At 36.8% G+C, this 22,221-nt stretch overlaps 1 protein-coding gene across 5 annotated transcripts in view; it reads right to left on the bottom strand.

Moving 5' to 3' along the window:
* ANKIB1 (ankyrin repeat and IBR domain containing 1) overlaps window positions 1-22,221 on the bottom strand; it is a 91,261-nt gene that overhangs the window by 3,542 nt on the left and 65,498 nt on the right. For 3 of the 5 annotated variants that reach the window (XM_080383606.1, XM_080383607.1, XM_080383608.1), the window contains exons 7-19: window positions 20,658-20,746; window positions 18,758-18,902; window positions 17,193-17,359; window positions 13,006-13,094; window positions 11,864-11,994; window positions 7,875-8,009; window positions 7,232-7,318; window positions 7,073-7,139; window positions 6,524-6,669; window positions 5,680-5,858; window positions 5,089-5,140; window positions 1,745-1,856; window positions 57-190 (exon numbers count right to left, since the gene is read on the bottom strand). In XM_080383606.1, coding sequence (XP_080239732.1) covers window positions 57-190; window positions 1,745-1,856; window positions 5,089-5,140; window positions 5,680-5,858; window positions 6,524-6,669; window positions 7,073-7,139; window positions 7,232-7,318; window positions 7,875-8,009; window positions 11,864-11,994; window positions 13,006-13,094; window positions 17,193-17,359; window positions 18,758-18,902; window positions 20,658-20,746 — 1,533 coding nt within the window. The remainder of the gene's footprint in view (window positions 1-56; window positions 191-1,744; window positions 1,857-5,088; window positions 5,141-5,679; window positions 5,859-6,523; window positions 6,670-7,072; window positions 7,140-7,231; window positions 7,319-7,874; window positions 8,010-11,863; window positions 11,995-13,005; window positions 13,095-17,192; window positions 17,360-18,757; window positions 18,903-20,657; window positions 20,747-22,221) is intronic. The other 2 variants (XM_080383610.1, XM_080383609.1) reach the window with 2 other exon arrangements.

Here is a 22,221-nt window from a genome sequence, read left to right as displayed (position 1 = left end):
CAGACCAGTGGAAGCCAAGCAAGCAGAGAGTATGGAAAACAGATCAGGAGAGATACCTGAAGAGAATCCTGGTTTTCAGAGCGACTGACAGGGGTATAGTCATGAAGTGAAGAGCTGTGCAGAATACCCATAGAAGCTGAACTCACCATGGACGTGCCATGTCTTCTACTACTGCCACCTTCCTGAGTGTCTGTTTGGACAATTGAAACAAAAACAGTTGAAGAGCCAGTGAGGAAGCCTTCTCCCCTATTATTTACTCAGAGAATCTCTTCCTTCCTTTTGGATTCCAGCTGCGCAATTTTACTCCTTTATTCATTCAGAATGAAATAATCCAGAACCTTCCACACCAACTCTTACGCAGTGGCAAAACACCAGCCCCACTGTTTCAGGAGTGACTGCCTGGCTCATTTGTGCCTTTCTGCTCTCGATACCCTTCTTCTCTTCGAAGGGATGGGGTATGCCATCAGGAGCATGAGCCCTTTGGCAGGAGGGGCAAAGTGCTTCTAAGGCACATACATGATTTATGCAAAGTCCTGAAAAATACTGCACATGGACACGATACAGGATGCATTTACAACAACTCAGCTGTAATGCTGACATTACATTAATTTTTACCATAACATTGCTGCACAATTAGGAGTGGAGTCATTAGTGTATACCTCAGCAATTATTGACGTTGTTTTCTTAAAACAACCAACAAAAAAAAAGGAAAGTAGTAAAATGCTGTTTCTAGAAAAATTGCTCCATAATAAAAATAAAATGGAAAACGCAATTTTCCATTTCAAAACTCAAAATGAAGTAAGGGGAGACAAACAGCATGCACTGGTCATCAGTACAATATCCAACTGTTCAGTCAAATTCTAGTCCTCAAACTAACAAGATGGGTTTGCATTTTATATGTGTAATAGGGAAGGACCAAAGCTCACCAAAATTCTTTTTACAGTTTCTAAAATAAAGAACGCATTTGTTTATTTCTCCTCAGGAAAGGATTTTTTTGTTTTTAGAGGACAAGCTATATATAGGACCTAAGTTCATGAGACACAGCAATTAGAGTTTCTGCAGCGTGGCTTAGCCACCGAGCACACAACTGGTAGCACTGAAGAAACAGTGTCACGGGATGATTTGGGTTTGAGCTATTTTTGTACCGTTGCAAAGGTCCTGGCAGAACAGCCCAGACAGCCAAGTTACAGTGACCTTAAGGTACGGTGCTACCAGCCGTAGCACTGCTTAGAAAAGCAGCACGGTGGAAGCCATAGCCCATGGCGACTTGTTTCTTGGCTGTCTTTGCCAATACAGGAGTTCCTGTGCAGTGTTTTGGAATACAGCGTTATGACCACCTGTCAGCAGGCCGTGTAGCAGGGGAACCCTCTTCCAACTCTTTATGCAGAACTGGTCTCCTTTCAATTGGCGTAAAAGAGCTGCTACATGGGTAAGACTGTCATATGAAGCATGCGCCCTTCAGAATTTCTTCAGAAAAGCAAACCTGCCCTAAGTAGCTGAGGAGCTGTTCGTGGGAAGATCAATGTATTTCTCTTTAAAAAGAGGAGCAGCCATAATGAACTCAGCAACACTTCTAAGATCACATACAAAAATGCAAAAATAACCCTTTATGATGTATCCTGGAACATACAGCAATGTATATGAAACTTCTTTGAAGTGTGTCCACAGAAGAACACACGCTGTGGTCACTACTAGCAATTTCTGAAGCAGGAAAAGAAAAAACCTAGCACCAGGCAGAACATACCTAATGTACTCTCACTGGGGTCATCAGGATCCGGAGTATTACTCAGCAGACTGTGCATGTCTCCACGTCGGCGCTGTCTGTGCCTCCTCCGATACTGAAATTCAGCATATTCCTGCATAAACCAAAGGTTACAAAATACAGGGCAGCATGCAGAAATATTTTTCTGATGTAACAAGCACCACATTTTTATAAAAAAATGTGTGATTTTATATGTACATTATAAAATCACCTGTTTTCAGAAAAATAAATTGCAAGTTATATCATGCAATGCTTAACATAAATAATAAAAAAAATTCCAAGGTAAGCCTGAATCTATAAAATAATGAATTAGCAAATAAAAATACTTGACATATTACTGACATTTTAATACTTGCAATCTCCCTTTTTAAAGAATTCCAAGTATATATTTTTGTTTAAAAGCTTTGATGCCAAACTTTATATACACACACACACACTGTTTAATAAATATATACCTAGTGATTTTAGAACATAAAAATAATGAATCTGAATTAGACCAACAGACTAACTCAGAGTCCCTGTACCAGCAATTACCAGTATAAAATAACCTCTGGAAGACCATAGAAAGCTGGCAAACATACATTGGGACTTGTTACGCTTTTCCCAGCCTCCAGGACACTTTGCTATGCCTCAGAAACTTCTTAAGCCACAGCTGATACTCTTCGACTGAACAGGTTTTGATGGATTTTTATTCCATGAATTACAAATCTCCTTTATTTTTTGCTTAACTTGAGCAGCTAATGAGCCATACCACACAGATTTTAACTCCTGCAGCCTGTGCTTTCTCATGTTATATGAATTTACCAAAGACGGTTTATATAACGTTTATGGAAAAGACTCATTTTTGACCACATGAAACTAACATCCCAAAAGTTAATTATCTTAATACTTGGAAATAAATGCTTTGATTTCCATGTCTTTCCTATTAATAAGAGACTAATTTTATGCTTTGAAGGCAAATTTCCAGATAACATTTTTTGGTTAGTACAGATGACACTGAACTTGACTGGGTAGATAAGATCTTTCGTTAATTTCAGTTATTCATTTACACAAGGCAATAAAAATATACACGCAGGTACTAGCTCTTCTCTTCAGAAAAGATTATTGCTGTTTATTTCCCTGAGCCCCAAGCTGAGAAATCTGTAATCCAAAAGCTTCATTTGGCCAAATGAACTGGGAAGGATAACTACCTACCATTAGCTTACCTTTCTTACATTAACTTTTCATCCTAGAATCTCTCAACATCTAAAGTATCTCAAACTTAAATCCAGAAGTGTAATTTCTCTTACACAATAACCTTACTACTTAATTTTGATGATATTATGATGGTATATTGTCTTTCCCTGAACAGTTTCAGACCAGGTTCTTAGTCATAATGACAGATGCAAGGCAAAAAAAAGAAAAAAAAAGGGCACAAAATCATCATTGTGGGCAGATTTTTATCTGTGTAAGAAAACTGTAAGAACAGGAAAATAGCTGTACTTGACAAAAGCTGTATTTAGACCAATGATCTGTCTTCAACAGTGGTTAGTAGCATATGCTTGTTAGCCTATGAGACAGCATAAAAACCAGGACAAACATGAAGTGATTCTGCTTTAAAATATTCTTCCAGCTCCTAGGGAGCTCAGGGATTTCCTAAATGGTAGTGCCCCAAACCAAAATCTGGTATGAAAAATGAAAATAAAAACTTGATATGGAACAGTACAACTGAATTACTTATAAAATATGTATTACTGTGAATCAGACAAGAAATAATGGGAAGCAATCACTGAACACTAAGATTTATTAATCATATCAGATCTTATCTCTCATCTGTTTGCAGTAAAAAAGTATTTTTACCAACAGCCACTTAAGTTTTGGTTGCTTTTTAACCCTTAGAAAGACACTCTTAATTACTCCTGATAAAAATTTATTTCTGATTACTTGGAGCAACAAATACATGTGAGCAAAAGAAGTTTTAATTTTGTTGGGTAGGAACATCATAGTTTCACATAATGGTCTACAGTAAGCAGTGTTCCTTGCTAAAACCAGTAAGATTTTGTTTTCTGTAATAATCTGGTATACACAGTAATTCTACTACTTGTCAGTAAAAGTACAGCTCTATGCAAAAAAAACCCTTAGTGAAACTCACTAAAACAAAGATGACTGTTCTTAATTCGACACAATTCCTTTAGGATAGGTGGTTGCAAGTATCCTTGACAGCTATGTAGCAAAGAAACCAACTTGCATCACACAGCATCACATTTAGGCAAATCATAAAAGCTCATAAGCAATCACCTAAGCATGACTGCAATGGCACCTACTGCTAAACAGCTTATCAACTTATTGCTTATCAGCTTTTTCTCATAACCAGTTCCACTGATGATACAGTAACATCACAGTGAGTTTGACATTATCAAATGTGGAATTATTTCAAAAGCAAAGATTAAAGGAACTAGACAGGAGAAGCAAGTTGATCTTTTGTAGAGAAGCAAGCTATTTTCTCACCAGTGTGATGCTCACCAACAACAATAGCAAAGGAAATATATAGAAAGAGTACATGGAGTTTTCCAGGATGCTTTAAAATGAGTAGCTAGAAAGAAAACAGCACCAAGGAAATGTTGAAATGAAGTTTCCTTCCCAACTGAATGCTTTAATCTAATGTTCTCAAAATATTGAATAAAAATTAAGATGATAAAGGAAAGCTTTATAGGAACCTTCTCATTATTTTAGTGCAGAGTCTCAAAAATTATTTACTCTTTCCCATATATAAAGATAATGGAATATTAACTTTTAAAACTATAATTTTCATTCTTGGTTAAGTAGCAGAAGCTCATCTCATTTAAGTATGTAATTTCCATCCTGCTTCAATAAATAAAAGTAAAAAGAAACATTTCAAATAGTTAACAATATTTAGGCATATGCCTGTTATGTTTTTGTTACTACAGGAGGATGGAAATTTCTTAAGACTTTTTGTCAAGTTGTGCTGAACTGATGTTGCATTCAAAAGTAATCTATACAATTTCATATATTTGTTACTGTAAGGTTCCCCAGCACACAGACACCAGTTTATATACAATTATAAAACTGGTTATCTACTTGGAAAATAATGAATACAACTCAGCTTGTCTAATGCCACCTTAAAATAACTATATCCATATTAGAGGCATTGCACAATTAGTGATTAATATATTTCCTTCTATTGTGGAAGAAACAAAACGGTAAGCTTAAACCAACTTGAAATGCTTTGAATCAAAATACGGAAGCTCTTCATGCAGATTGCGATCATACCTTTGTTTCTAGAATATGCAGAACTAAGTTAAAAAAATTAAAAAGAAATAGTTTACCTCGGGGGATGCAAATCCTAAATACTCCCAATCCCATGTTCCACCAGCAAAGCTATAAAATGAAGAGATAAATCATAAAGTTTAGGAAGTAGCACAAGTATGAACAACCTCCAGCGCTTCAAAACCTATCAATATCTAAACCCTAGTGCAACTGTAACTCTAAACAAGTCTTCTACTTCAATTCTTACCTTGAAATTAATTTAGACAACCATACAATTAAATTGTTGACTATTCCAGAACTGCCTGATATTTTTAGCAAATACTTAAAAGATTTTTGAAGCGTACCAGATATTTAGTGACAATCTTGAAGGCAAAAAGTGAAATGGAAGCCATGACATCTACTCCTTAATACAGCACAGATGGGGTAGCAATTTAGGTTACAACATACAGAGCAGTGATGCTCAAGTATGTTTTTCCTCAGTGCAAAGCTGGAATTCCACGAGGATCAAATGTCCAAGAAAATATTACTGCTCGGTGATTTCCAACCACCATGCTGATCAGCTCCACTGTACCTCACGTTCCAGCAATGGCAGCAGCTTCACGCGCTTTGGCAGCTATCATTTGACCTGCCCAGAATTCTGGTTGGGTTACCTGCGCCTGGGTGCTTCTGGCGAGTCGGCGGGAGCCACGCCACGGGCCACAGAGGCCAGGAACTCCTGCCGCTTCTGCTGCACAAGACAAGCTGCCCGGATGATTTTATGGCGAGGAGTCCGAAGGTAAGGCCTGTTCACTTTCTGTGCAAGGTCTTCAGTGACCATTTCTAGGTCTGTCTGCAATAGTTAATAAGTAACGTAATTTTACAGTGAAATGCAAACAAGGGAGAGCTCTACACCATAAATACCGAGCAGAATTATATCTATTTTCCTGAAAATACCATTTGAAATACCAAAATAACCCAAAATGTTTGTCCTCTAGCCTACCCTTTTACCAACCTAAATGCTGTCCTCCAGCCTGGAGCACGGCTTCCCTGCACTCACAAATACTGAACATCTTCGGAGGCCCTGAAGGAAAGGAAAGGAGGTGGCAGCCCCTGCCACTGATGCCACCGCCACCCAGCTACACCCCCAGTTTTGCCCCCACCCACTTGTCAGACACATGAGTAGGTAAAGACAAGAAGAGCTAGAGGAGATGAAGACTGTAACTAAAATGTTACCCTCAGAAAGCAGACGAACAGGAAATGATGTTCTTCCTTTCCCCCGCCACCTGTCCTTATCTCTTTCCCCTTGCAGCAAAGCGTTGTTTTTAAAAATTGAACTAAAAGCTACTGTGTCACAGAGTAATAGAAGTGGGCTAATTTTCCAAACTTGGTTACAAATACAAAATCAGTAGATCAGTTTTACACTACAAAAATGACAAAAAGACACTGATAATAGTATTAAAAAAAAAAGAAAAAAAAAGAGTAACGTTAGAAAAGCAAAATATACGCATGTATTACCTGCATAAGTTCAAATATTTCCTTCTTTGTGCTTTTAGGCTCCAAAAAGAATCCGTATGGATAAGAACACTTAAGAATGCGGCGAGTTTTTAGAAGCTCTTGCACTGCATCTTCAATGAATGTGGTATCAGGACAGCCTCCCTCAGCTGTAAGAGGAAACAAGCATTGTGAAAATATTTTCCTGGTGATGTCAGCATTTCTTTTAGCGTATGAGTTTTCCTCAAAAATAAAATTCATATGTATGTCAGTTGAGTATTTTGCAAGTAAACAGCAGCAGATTCTCAATGACTGCACAGTGTTCTTACTGAAGAAGTAAGCACAGAATATTAGCTTCTGCCTCACTAATGCTATTTTCTTCTTGAGTCTTTGGAATACTTAAGATATAATGTACGTTTAGCTTTCAGCCACTGCTTATGAATTCCAGTACTGGAGGGATCACATCACACAGCAGACTGATGTGAGATCTGTCCAGAAAAAAAAAAAAGGGTTTAACCGTAACAGAGATGATTTGATTTTAAATCAAATTCATAGATCACAGCAAACACTTACTTCCACTGAGAGCTCTGCTCAACTGCTCCATCTTTTCTTTGGCTGTTTTTAGAAGGCGCTGTTCTAACTAGAAAAAGAAATTAAATAAAATACAGTAAGATAATTATGTTTTGATTAATAAAATAGAAACAGAAGTCATTAAAATGGCTTGACCAATACCTGGTAGCTAAGTTCATGGTTCTTAAATCTTGTGTAATAGTGCATAAACCTATCAAGCTCTTGAAATCTTCTATGCTTCTTTTCAGCCTGGAAAACAATAGGGAAACAAAAGAAACCAAGATAAATCTTATGATTTAATTTAGAAATAATCATTAGAGATAATTACATAACCAAATCTTTCTATTCCCACTATACATGAAGTACTGTACACAATGCTGATGAGTGCCATATAAGTAAAGAGACAAATTTAATTTTTGAAATTTGCAAGTCTGCAAATACCATAGCCAGAGCGTTGATAGATTGTCTGTGCATGCTATTTAAACAGACTGTCCAAATGCCAAAATTAAGGCATGTCTCCTGTAATGCACAGCAGCTTAACTGCAGTACCAGCATGCCCATTTCACAAAAGGGAACCGTGGCACAGAAAAGTAAAGTAACTTGGGTAAATCACCAGTGGTTGTTGCCAAAGCCAAAAGCAGAACCAAATCTTATGTTTCTATAAAAAAAGAAAAGCAGTGTTTTCTTTCTGTCTCTTTGATATATTTAAGATACATTTAGAACTTGGGTTTGGAAGAATTTTGAGGAAACTTATCCTAAACAGAAAACTGCAGCCTTAGCGCTATTTTTCAAACACATTCATTACCTCTACTGTCATCTCCTTGGACTGTTCCTCTACATGCTGAATAACCTCATAGCGAGTGCATCTGTAGTAGCCACCAGTGGAAGAGCTGTGCTTCTTCCATTCTTCTAAGCATATCCAGCAAAAGTCATATTTGCACTTGATAAAAAAAAGGAACAAGGGGGAAAAAAGAAAAAAAGTTGGTAACATTGTAGGTTCGCACTTATGCATCATTATTCCTCCATGAACAACTGAATTAACATCATTCTGAGTCTGCTTTTAAGGAGCCTCCTTCCTATTTTACCTACTACAGATCATCTCAGTTATCAAACCATGTCAGTCATAATTTTTGTTCCTTAGATCACAAGACTGTGTTGCATCTACATGTTAAGTTTTAAGTGGATGAAGTAAATCAAATTAGAAATACAGCTGTTGAAGCCTGATTTGTTATCGTTTTTTTAAAAAATCCCATTTTTTAAGCCACATAGAAACTGTTCGTGAGAAAGACTGATTTTTTTCCTAATATCACTTACAAAAATGTGATTACTGGTATTTCTGTGATGTGGTATTCCTGATGCGAAGTATTAATAACAACTACTAAAGCAAGAGAGAAGAAACCAGGACAAAAACTTTGAAGAATGGTTGTTTCAAGGTAAGCCTCTTCTGCATTGACTCAGTAGAGAGCTTTCAAAATAGGAAACACCTTACAAGATCTGACTTATCCAGGCTTCTCTGTGTCAGAGATCAAACTTCTCAACTCAGCACTGATTTCTCAGCTAGTTTATTTCAAAATAATTGCAGCTATTTGCAGATGGATGAGCAAAAGACTTTATGACTTGGTGAATTGTGTTTATTTTACCTATTTTACAGATAAGCAAAGAAAAATCCTGAAAAAATGAAGGAAAAATTTACATTAATTAATATGAATCCATTAATATTATTAGAATTTGATAATTAAGTCATATTTTTTCTGTCTTTCGTAAGTTTAACCTTTCCAGGAATGTCCATACCAGATGTGTTTATCTGTAGTTGTTTTATACAATCCATTAGATATATTACAGGAAGAAATGAAATCTAATTATTGCATTGTACTTTTGCTGATTTCATGTCACCAGTAGTGCCGATTTTCTCCTAAAAAGCAATGCAGACTAGGGTGTTTTGTCTTGTTATTGTGCTGCACCCCCTTGTTCTTAAATTTTTTGAAGCTGTAAGATGAGTGCAGAGAATGAATTATGAAAACGACTGTCTACAGAAGTGTTAAGTGTGTATCACTGCATCATTTGCCTATCATTCAAAACTACTCATGCTCATTATTAGAAAAAAGAATTACAAAATATTCAAAACCCAGTATGAAACAACTTGTTTCACAAGCAACAGAACTCATAAAGCTTGACTTCCTATTAATTTATGTGTATATGCTCCTACTGCAATAATCTCACCTCTCCCAAACTATCTCCCCTCCATGACCACTCCACTATATATTCCTTCTAATCTCTCATATCTCCAAAAGTGTCCTCAAAACCCCAAGATTCACCCAGTGTTCCCAGATCCTAATTCAAATACCTTAGTCCCATTAAACATTCAAGACTACATCATTTGTTTCTACACATCTCCCAGCCCCCTGAGCTCTGCATTTTGTGCCTTTCTGATCACCTAGCCATGCAGCAGCACTGCCGGGGCTTCACGTCTGCTGCCTGGCCACCGTCTGAGACAAGCAGAGAAAGTAATTGCTGAGCAGGTAACTGCTGAGTAAGTGTTTCTGCCTCTCTCTTGGTGGCAGTACAAATTTTAGTCTCTGCACCATACAGCTAACAAGTTCCAGGAAAGTTGCAGTAATTTAGTGTCTGTTGTGCTGGTTCTGGCTGGGATAGAGTTAATTTTCTCCATAGTAGCTAGTATACGGCCATGTTTTGGATTTGTGCTGGAAACCGGGTTGATAATAGCAGGGATGCTCTAGTCCCTGCTGAGCAGCGCTCACACAGAGCCGGGGGCTTCTCTGCTCCTCACCCCACCCCACCAGCGGGTGGGCTGGGGGGGGACACGGCCAGGACAGGTGACCCCAGCTGAGCAAAGGGATATCCCATACCGTATGGCGTCTGCTCGGCATGTGAAGCTGGGGGAAGAAGAAGGGGGGGACGTTTGGAGTGATGGTGTCTGTCTCCCCAAGTCACCACTACACGTGACGGAGCCCGGCTTTCCTGGGGATGGCTGAACTCCTGCTGGCTGATGGGAAGTGGAGAATTAATTCCTTGCTTTGTTTTGCTTGTGCAGCTTTTGCTTTAGTTATTAAACTGTCTTTATCTCAACCCACGAGTTTTCTCATGTTTACTCTTCTGATTCTCTCCCCCATCCCACAGGGGGGAGTGAGCAAGCGGCTTTTTGCTGCCAGCTGGGGTTAAACCACAAGATCTGTGAACCCTCTCTGCTCCTTCATGTCTGGTTCAAAGAACCCAGGAGGTTAAAAAACTACTACAGGTAGGGGAGTGAGAAAGCAGGTCTGCCTAACACTTATCTCCTTAGAAACTGGGCTCATAAACCTGTAAGATATCTGCTTAAGTACAGAAATGTGATTTTATGAATAAAGAGTATCCCCCTTTACACCAAGGTACATGCTAGCTGCTATGAGGCAGTCGCAGCTTATCATGTAGTAGGCTTGAGCAGACCTTACTGCAGCAAAGGCAGAAGCTCCACCACAGACCGTCACTTCAGAGGAAGAGACAAGTGAGGTGACCACTATACCTGTGTCTGAGCTCTGCAATGAGCTTGAGGATACCCTTCCTTTCCTTCCTCACTAGGCTGAGGGAAGGCAGCTTCAGTTTGCAAAATTGCTCCACCACAAAAGGAATCTGACTGTTTTAAGGACACCTGAAGCTGTTTATAAGGTACAGCATCAAAGAGGAAAAGAGAACGGTGGGTGTCAGCCAGTGCCTCAGAACGGTACTGAATTAAATTATCTATGTTCAGCAGTGTTTAATGGCCAAAGTCATCTTCAGCCTGCAGCCCTACTTCTGTTCAACTGAGATGAGCTCAGTGGCAAAAGCTGCAACATACCTTTCACAGTTTTTAGTACTATGAAACTGATGAGCTCTTTTAAAATAATTTAAGCTAAAAAAAAACCAACGGCAAACTTGCCATAAACCAAAGTGGAGGAGAATCTGTTCTCTGCTGCCACAGACAAAACCAAAGAAAGGCATACACAAAAAAGGCCCAACCTTCAATTTGTATCATAGAAAGAGAGACACTATGTGATTGTAATATAAAGAAAATCAGATCTGCATAGCAATGGAGAGAGACTAACATATTTCCAGAAAAATAAAGGGAATTACTTTCTAAATCTCTTAGCTTTTTATTAGACTATGTAGTGTGTGCTTTCTTATTTTCAATGATGCTCCTCAAAGAGGTATTAGCTGTAGTTATAGAAGGTATTTCTGATATAAATAGTATTCTAAATATGCTGCTTTTAACTAATTTGAGAGAAAAGGAATTCTCAAATGATACTGAACTCATGGCAAAACATTTTTTTCTATTTCAGTGACATAGTGCTAGCTCATGACTAATTTCTTGGATGCTGTCACCAAAGAGTTTCTTTTGGAATTACTCTTTGCTGTCTTTTCATTAATCTACTGATTAATTCCTGTTTACAGTTTTCTATTTAAACTACTCTGGTTTGTTGCTATGTTAGAAAAATAATGCAAAAGAAATATGTAGTAAGGCGAAACCTTCATTAAAGCTTACCATTCCTCAAAACTTTCATCTTATGCCAGCTAAGAATGTTCTTTCTCTTCTACATTATTAATGATGATTAAATTATCAATTATTTCTGTTTCCTCAAGTTTCATACTGTATTGCCAGTAATTCTTCGGTGTTTAAGACATTTTGATTGTTACAGTGTTCATCTGCCAGCCAAACAGCAAATATTACACATTTTCTGTATCTGTGCTCCTAAAACGTGTACATGACACACGATCTGAAGGATGGGTTTCACAACAAAATATATGAAGGGTCTTTCTTACCTTTGCACATTGCATGTGGTTGCAGCCCTCATTCTTCTGAATTGGAGATTTGCAGTTGGCGCATGGTTTGGAGTTCGTTAGCAACCACAGGCAGTTGGCAGCATCTTCATATGCCTCACTCACTCCCACAACTTTTTGAGGGTGACAGGAGGATATGGAGCATGCAGAAACAGAGAAGTTGAAATTGTACTTGTGTAATCTTTGGTGAAAATCAAATTAGGAAAGACATATGTTTACCTGTTTCTTGACAGAATATTGTTATTACTCACTATATATATTTCTTACATCTACAAATATATATAAATTTTCTAATTTATATATATTACACATACTATTTCTGTATATTTCCACACATATATAAAAAAATTTGTATAGAAATATATCTATAGGACATTTATAGTTTATAAATGAGCAAATACATACACGAGAAAAATTGTCATAGTTTGACAAAGTATTGTGTATTTTGCCTCTTTATTAAATTTTCTATGCTTTCCAGAATGTTAATAACATATTACGGAAAGGCTCTGAACTGTGGTAACCAAATTAAGTTAATATTTATTCAAATTCCTGCTAATCTTTAATCTTTTTTAAATGCTTACCAAGAAAATGTCTGTCCTGTGTAAACCCAACCTTTATTAGTTTTTTTCAGTAAATATTATTTATCGTTAAGCCATTCCCCACAACTCCCTTGCAATTCACCCTCAACCTTACAATCATTCTCACCTGTTGGCTTGAATTAGTTTTAAAGCACACAAACTGCATGGAACACAACCGAAACAGAAGTGCAGACTGGGCTACAAAAATTGCCGAGGACAAATGAAGCCATATTCAGGAATAAATCAATTGATTAATGAAACAAAGCTGTAAGAGGAAGGGAAAAAGAGTTTTGTATGCCCTGACTGAACCACAAGCAGGTTTATGGGGAGGAATGGTTTACAATCTACCACCGAGCTGCCTAATAGGCTGTTGAAGTGCGAAGCAGCCCCCCATTTAGGGGTTCAGTTTTCTTCCCCTCGTACCCCATTTTTTAACTAATGTAGAGTTCTTACCTAATGCAACTAAAAAAATCCCTATAAACCCAAAAGATAAAAACAATAGCAAAAAAAAATTAATCCCCACCCATCCCCTGGCATGACTCTTACGTTCTTCTGGTTTCATTTCAGATATTTTCTGCAGCCAGTCCTTCCAGGTTTGGCAGTCACAAGGTTCATGTGCTTCACCAAGACATTCCCTGAAAATGACGGTATATACACAATTACTTCTAATTTAGAGATTTAGAATTAAAGTTAAAATTGGTTCAAGCTAAACCCCATGGAAACGTATGAAGACATACTCAAAAGTCAGGAAGATAAAAAGACATCCAATTAACATTACTTTAAAATACTCTTAGACTACTTGCTCGCAAGCATAGATGACCATTATTAAGATTAACAGAGTGAAATGAGACAGGAAAAGAAAAAGAGATTTTTATGGGTACTATAGCACAAAAAGTGCTAGTTTCTGTGATAAAGGTAAACCAGAATAAAGAGATTATCCAAAAGTAGGTAGTTTGCTATAGCTGAAATGCATTTTATGTAGAACTACTTGCATCTATTCAGTTGTAATAATTAATCTTTAAGTAGCCTCAAGCTTTTAATCTAGAACAAGTTCCAAGTCCTTCAACACCAGCATTAAGTATTTATGGATGTTTACTCTTTCCACCAGAGTCTCTTAAACGGAGGCTTTAACTTAGATATGTGCACACAGTGGAGAAACGAGTCCCTTGAGCTTCTCTTGAAGTTACTACTAGCATTAAGGATGGCAATCACTAGCACGCAGTGGCAGATATATAGTTTCCAGATGGTACTTTGGTGTAGATGTGTCAATATGGACTCCGGATTTGTAATGACTCCATTTTTTATTGGAATGACAGCAAATAGCCTCAGACAAAACAATTCAGAGGGAGTATATTTCACATGGGCACCGGCTGCGTCAGAGCATGCGGAAGTTTTCTGCAGATTCAATGGTGAACTGCTCTCTGCAGCACAGATTCAGAAGCTACATCAGTACTGTTCTGATCACTTCTGTCCACATCTTAAGCAGAAATGCAAGAATGAAGAAAAGGTTACGGTAACAGTTTTCAACCTTTTCCCCACTAGCTAGTCTGCTATCAAACAAGCTTAAATTCACTAGACAAGGGTCTCTGGTTTTGAGATATTTAAGATCTGTAGCTGGGGAAGATTGTATTGGAATGAATAACTAGTCTGTAATGAAGCAGTCTCAGCCCTGGTTGAAAACTGACACCTTTCACTTCTGTAGGACAGCAGTACACTTAAATCATTGACTTCAAGAGAGCCAGGACCTCTCACACAGTATTTGTTCCCAGAACGAACTGAAACTAGCAAAAATTAACTTTAACAAACTCACTTTTGAGTTAAAAGTTGATTAGTCAGTCTATTATGGGGTGGCAGGGGGAGGTGGTGTCTTTAATGTTTTCAAATTTGTAAATCTGTGGATTTTTAATGAAGTGCCATCATATATATCTCATGTATCTATATCTATATATTCTATATATGACAATGAAAACAGCGCTAAAGAACAACTTCTCATGGAATAAGTTCTTCCCTCAACCCACCCCAGAACAAAGATTTTTTTTATACTGGGATGTCATTTTACTACAGCAAGTGCATTGAGCCTATCACTCATAAAATTTTTTATGAAACAAAGTTGTATTTTGGAAGACTCCCTGACAGCCCTGAATGAAGGGAACTAATTGCCGAATGGCTGTGCCAGTTAACAGCGCTAGCCTCGCCAGACTGCCTGCCTCAGGACTCAGCAGGATGAGTTACGTGAAGGTGCAGCACATTCTTAATACAAATGCAGCAAGTTTCAACAAGTTAAAATACATGGAAAGGCTTAAAAGCATCATCCAAGAAGAATGCAGTTCCAGATTTTCTTTCCCCTCATGATAATATTTATGTAATTTAATGAATTTTGAATCAAAATAGAAAAACACTGTTTCCGATTTATAATCAGCTTCCCAAGAGCACCTTGAAGAGACATCTCTCCCACAGAACAAGACTCTGCTTCTCGTCTCCATCTAGGATGAAAGGATGGTACAAAACGAAGTCTGTACTGCCTGCTATGACTAGCTTCCAGAAGTGTCTGCTCACTGCAATTCCTTGTGCATCTGAAACAGCATGAAGTGGTTCTAATATGTTGAATGTATCTGGTAATACACAGATGTAGGATTTGTGCATAATTTTCATTTGTACTACATTTAAATATCTTAGAATGTTTTTTTCTGAAAGGGAATGGAATTTTGTGTTTGTCACAATAGATTACATTTTGTTGAAATCACTGTGAGTCATGGGTAATGAAAAATGAGCAAATTCTAAGGAACTCTGTTTTTCAGAGGAACATTCCTACTTCCACACTAAAAAGAAAAAAGAAATTGCTCAACAGACTTGGAGAATTTTTCCTTTCTTGCTTTCATGAGTAGGAAGGCTGTAGATCCAGAAAAAACAAGTGGTTATTTAGGGGTTGGTTGGGGTTTTCTAATACATAAATTCCAAAGAATCTCTTACTAAATGAAGTATCAGTAGCTATTACAATGTCTAAGCTGCAGATTACCTGGGTAAAACTTGCAAAAATGACCTAAGTGTGGAACTGTGGAATGTGCTGGTTGAACTTTACAGGTATAAAGCAAGCTCCCTTTAAGCATACAGTAATGATGAAAATCCTCTGAACTGAGAATACACTTTCTTTTTCTCCAGAGGGACTCATTCGTGCGTGGGGTTTTGTACTGTAACACTAATATGGCTGTCCTCAGCAAAGGGTTCTGATTTACAGTACTGCGGGATGCTTTGGTTGCTAGCAGAACTTTACTGCCATCTCTGAAACTCTTCATTTGCTTTTGAGGGGATGAAAAAAAGGCCTCGGAAAGGTCTTCTTGCACATTTTGCTGCTAAAATGAGATCTCTTCCAAGATCTTAACCGTATTTTCTTGTGCAGTATCTCACAGCATTAACATAAAAAACCATTCAGAAATATTATCAGGAAACATAAAGATGACATCTCATAAAAATTTGGCACTCAGAGGACATTTTCACATTCAGAGGACGTTCTGGGAAGCTAGTACATTCAGCCCATGTAAAGGAAGCACAAGCTGGCAATGTCTGAAGGACCATGTCAGTATTACACTAAAGTGGTCTCGAGCTTTGTCCTTCAGGTTAATGGAAAAAATGATTCTCCCTCTGTAATCAGAAGCAAGGATGGTACTTTCTGGTGGAATAGTACTCAGTTTTGTTATAAGTTCACTGGTAAGAAAAACATTTTCTGGTTTGTTTCCACAGGATTTGTTTCTTTCTGAGCTCTCCATCCATTATGAACAACCCCTTCTAAGAAGCTCTGTTTTCTGGCTTCTGTGGTTGTTTCATTATGTCTACTTTCCTCTCATTCCTTCTCCGTTTCCATTCATATGGGCAAAGAACTAAAATCAGAAGCATCTTTCATTAAGAGTCTCGTGATATTTGGAATCAAGCACATTATTCAGGATCTCTTCTTCAATTGAAAAATGAAAAGGACTACTCAGCTTGTTTGAACATCTATACTTTGGTTGACCCTTTTTCATTTCCCAACAGCAAAAAGGATGCTCCACAACAATAGTCATAAATGGTCAGTCTGATAAAGTCAAGGAATTAGGACAGGGCTTTGCTCTGCACTTCAGAAAAATAGAAGACAGGCAATGCGAGGGATGTTTTTAAAATATCTTTAGGCTTTTTAGTCCTTCTCAAGCTTGTATTCATCTTAAGACTCAATAGAAGATAACATAAAGTAACGACCATGAAGGGAAAAAAGGATTGGAATGATCCTGGACAGAATAGCTATGTATGAAGCAAAAGGTCCTTCATGGCCCTGTTTAAAGTACAGCTTCTTTGATGTGATTCTAGAACAATTCAGAAAGCTAAAAACTGCTGATTTTCTGTACTGCAATTCAGAATGTGCCATGTTTCAATTATACAACTATCCAGAGCAGACACAAAAATCCCTTCACCAATATCCCGCTTCTCCTCTGTCCTCTCAGAACAGAACATCACAACACTCCATACTGCTGTTTAGCATCTAAGAGAGCCAATAATAAGACAGTATTATATACCTTTGCTGTGCCCCAAAATGCTAAAATATTTGTGCACATAACGTTATTTAGTGCATGGATACAGGACAGTACAGTCATATACCATCCCATACAATTTTTGTTGTGTGCTTGGTACTAAGTGGGACTTTTAAATTAATCCTGGAACAGCAGTAACTGAGTTTATGTAGATGTAGGTAAGTTTCTAGTACTAACCAGCAGAAAAGATGTCCTTTTCCACAATCTACAGCAGGGGCTTTTAGCATAGGGAAGCTAAGCGTATCTGATCCTGCTGAATTTGATCCTTGCCTTGTTAGCCTTACTGCTCTTTCACAGCCTGGTATTGGACACCATTTAATAGCAGGATTATTTTCAACAAAGGCCTGGGGGGAAAAAAAAGGGAAAAAAGGAAAATGTTTTATCACATAAGATCAGATCTCATCACTGGTATAAACCAACCTGTATTCATAATCTTATTTTGAAGGAACAAAGCCAAAAAACATAAACACAATCTTGTGGCTACTTTGATACACTTTTTAAAATAGTTACAGGGAATAATTCAGTTTCCACCTTAAAGATGTGGTGGTTTTCTTTTTAAATAACAACAGTACTCCAGACTTATGCTAAGATACAAATTACTTACATCCCTAACAAAATGTTAAATGTGTGCAAGTCAATTCCTTTGTGATATGGCTTTACTGTAAACCTCTACTATATATGCACTGGCAATCGAACTGACTCTTGCAGTTAAAAAGAATTAAAACCTTACTGAATAAAACAAAAATCCCGTAATATATCCCACCCACAATAAACCTGAAATCAGAAGTAGACTAACTCAGGAATTTATCTCCAATCTTTTTTGGTTAATGTAGCAGGTCTGCTCTTGTAAAACCTGCTTCTAATAAATGAGGAGGAAAACGAACTTTCACTACTTTACTTCAAACCTATGCTGATCACCAGCCACGTGAAATTTGAAGATATAAAAGATTAATCAGATCTGGTCATTTAATTTGAATCTTACTGTGTAAGACTGTTACTGTGTATTAAAAAGAGACTTGTCACACAGAGAAAGCATAGTGCATAAAAAAACATTTCTCTACTCTCCTTTGCCCTACACCACCACTGACAAAGTAGCACATCAGCTCAAAGCCAGGTTCATTACTACACTAATATAGAAGAAAAAAGGTGAATTAGAAGATTGCTTTTAAAAACAAGTTGCAATGATGGAAATAAACACGTGAAAAAAAAATTAAACAGGAAAACCAAATCAAGGTTTTCCTACTTCTCTTCTGATATATAGCAATCATATAAAACGTTGGATGGAAAAAAATTAAATAATTCACTTGTACTAACAAATTTTTGAAATGGAAACAGGAATACTATTTTTGAATGTAAACAGTCCCTTGATAATAAGAATACTCCAAAAACTCTTAACAGTTTTAGATAGCCAACATAAACAAGTCCAGCTGATTAAAAGCTTCATATCACCTGTTACAAACATTACTTTGATCAAATCTTGTTATAAATACTGCATTAAGTTACACATTATGGAAGTTCTGCATTTGTGCTTAAGGAGTAAATATAATGTTCTTTCTTTTTCTCACTGGTATATCAAACATTGGTATTATGGCATAAAAGCCAATAATTCAGTGTACATATTAATTTATGGATTTCTGTTTAGAAAGTTACAGACATATTACAGCATATCACATAGAAGTTGTAAGGTTCTTTTTATGAAATGAAATACAGTTCAACAGTACAAGAACAGTTTGATAATTTACCTTGATGTCAAATTGAAGGTATCTTTTGTCCATCTCCTTGGAAACCACACTTTCTATGATGTCTACAGGCACAAGCTGGAAACAATCATATGCTGGGCAAAAAATGTTGTGAGCTTCACCCTCCTGAATTTTCAGATTCAAAAATCTGCCAGAATTTTGTCAGTCAGTATTTGTGAATAAAAAGTAAAAATTAAAAGGCTGCTGAATACTTTATACTAGGTTCACAGATATTCACATTTATCAATTTGTATTAAACAAACAATAGGAAATATCCCTTTCTGCTTCAAAGGGCTACAGATCTAATGAAGAGCATAATTTAAAAAAACAAAACACAACAAAAAAAACCCCAACACTGTCATGGTTCAGAAGTGAGCACCATCAGCTATGCTAGCCATTATGTGTTTGTGTTTTTCATCCTTGCCATTTATAAGAGACAGCTCTTCAGTGTTTAATTAAACAGAGCATTACTTCTAACTTAAACCAGAAATGGGACATATAAGTGTAATTAATCTAGGAAATAGTTAACTTGACATACAATTAATTTTTGCAAATATGCTAGTCAAAACAGGTCTCCTCTTGGAAACAAATTTATAAATTGAGACCTTTATAGCCCCTAAGCACCAGAATGCAAGACGGAGCGAGTTCAGGAATCTGCTAAAAGCCAGACTTTAGCTAACAGTGCACAAGGTAGCTGAGTTTAAAATCTGTAGCTTATAAAAAAAGTTTTATATATATGTGTGTGTATATATATTTAAAATCATATAGAGGACAGGCAGCTATTCTAGTCACCTGGGATCCTTCAATAGTTAAGGTAGGGAGATTTTCCAATTCATCCCATCTTAGATTCATTTCTTAGAATAGGAGAACTCAGTCCTGGCTGTACTCTGGTTAAACAGAAATGACTGGCTCTGAAAAATGAATCCCACCCTACCGCAAACCACAACCGCAAATGCTTGCTTGACATTGAACTGTACCTCTGAGTGCATGTGCAAATTGCAGTACACATAGTCCAGCACCCAAATTAGAAGCACCATGTCAAGCCAGTGATCCCTTGGTAATTTCTACATTGCTGCATAGCAATTTGCAAGACAACAGAAGCGTGGCTATTAATTTTCTTGCCTTTCTGAAAAGAACTGCCTTCTAAAAGCTCACATTGAAGAGAAAATGCTCTTCCTTAACACAGGAGGAATGGATTCACATAAATTGGGATGATCTGCAGTACAACTAGCTGTGCTGATATGACACTATAACAAGACACTACAGTGGTACAGCTCAAGCAGTATAATCTCTGAAATGGGGACAAAGAAAAATACAAAAGGCACTGCATACAGACATAATTATTCCTGGGAAGTATGATTAATATTTATACTAGCATAATTATCCACGTCTGAGTTTTTTACTGGCATGACTATTCTGCTTTTAAAAAAAAATTATGTAGTAACAAGAGCATTACACTAACAGAACTTTTAAGCTAAATCTACTCAGTTGTTATCCCTCAACATAAGAAAGCATTTTAATTGCTTTTCTGTCTGGAAATGGATTTATGATGCCTAAGTTTATTGTGCTAAAGTAAGAGATGGAATTAAGCATGTGCTTAATTTAGAAAGTGTAAACCCCAATGCTGCCAACACCACATACATAAAGGGTAGGCTCACCTATTTACACACAGGCTTGAAACATTTGCTTAAGAGTTTTTCTGAATCAGGACCAAAACAAACTTTATATAGAACAGCTGATGGCCATTTTTGAGTGATAACTTAAATATCTGATGGGGTCAAACCACCAACTCTTTGAAACCCAAACAGTACTTTAACATTAGCTGTTTATGGTCTTTGTCCTTTCCTCTTCAAAATGGCAAGTATCAAAGTTTCTCAAAAGATAGAAAAGCACATCTACTCACGCCTCCCAGCATGCTCTGCAGAAGTCATGTCCACAAGGCATATCCACTGGCTCTTCAAACACAGAAATATTACACATACAAATGTCACACTGTAGATGAAAAAAATACTTCTGATTAAGAAATACCCTAAAGCCTTTCATGCTGTTAGCAGGACATGTTACACAAAGGAACCTCAGCAAAAATTTCAAGGAGTGCTCAGTAGGAGGAGAAAAAAATAATCTAATTGTAACCAGAAAGAAAGTTATTTAAGCTATAGAAATAGAAATGGTAAAGATTAGGTATATATATTTCTACGCCTCCCTATTGAAAAAGCGTATTTTGGGGTGCCTTCCATCATGTCCTCCAGCTCAGCGAGTGCTTCATCCTGCAAATCACTAGGACATTATAGAGTTCTAGCGATAAAAGGGACCTGAATTTTTCATCAGCCTCACAGGCAGTCAGAAATGGAGTTTGGAGATGATGGAAGCTACAGGAAATGTTTAGCATCTCACACTATCAGGTCTAAATCAAGGTGGAGCAATCTGGTTGTACAACAGCCGCAAATATTTTAAGCAATAATCTACATACATATGGTTTTTTTTAAATACTTTGAGGCTTTTTATCACAATAAATAATTAAGTTAAGCTACAAATATTCCAACAGATATACCACTGCTGAATTTTATACAACTAGGTACTACCAAAAAAATAAAACACTGAATATTGAGACCAACCCTTATTCTGAAAACATTTAAAGCACAGAGATGAAACTGCTCATTGCTTGTGGTCAGGTGTGAAAATAAACATTCATGTTCTTCAAGGAGTACAAATGGATTTTTCTTTCCAGAGGAACAAAAATTCCATGCAAATTTACTTCAGCTTTCAATACATTAGATATCATACACACATAGCACATTTTCAAAAAGTTAGTCTACAGTACACCACTTTTTAAAAGCACTTGCATCACAGCCAAAACAAAACCAAACAAGTTGGCCTTTAAAGTACAAAACTTGATGAAGGCATTTATTGTTTCAGTTATTTCAGCTTATTCTTCTGCCAAAGTTAAATATTTTAGAAGTTGACAATACATCAAAAATATTCATTATTAAATTCATACGAGTTTTCAATTTTGTTTAAAATGTAACTTTAAAATCAGGAATTTCATGAAGCTCTGAGTTCAAAGTATCAAGTGCAGGACATTTACCAGAACAGTTTTAGTTACAAGATAGGATGTAAATGCAAAATCTGAAAAGGAGCTTTGTAGCTTGGAGTTTTATTTTATCTATGCTTTTTAGTTTTCTCTTTCCATAAACATTTTGAAAATATGATTTTAATGGCTGTTTAACATTTCTAAATGAACAGGAGTACTAAATGTATAACTCTGGATTTGGATTCAGACACACTAGATCTAGAATTGCAAACCACACCTGCATTCCTGGCTTATGGACAATCAGCGAAAACAAAAAACAAAATGTAAAACTGAAGACTTAATCCTTCATTACATATTTTAATTAGGAAATATTCCCAGACAATATTTAACTACTAATGTAAATAAGTATATGATAACATTATTCCTTCTATATAGC

Source organism: Falco punctatus (genome assembly GCF_963210335.1).
Source record: "Falco punctatus genome assembly, chromosome: 4".
Taxonomy (NCBI): domain Eukaryota; kingdom Metazoa; phylum Chordata; class Aves; order Falconiformes; family Falconidae; genus Falco; species Falco punctatus.
The sequence above is the reverse complement of the archived record's forward strand: the minus strand, read 5'-3'. Positions and strand labels throughout refer to the sequence as shown.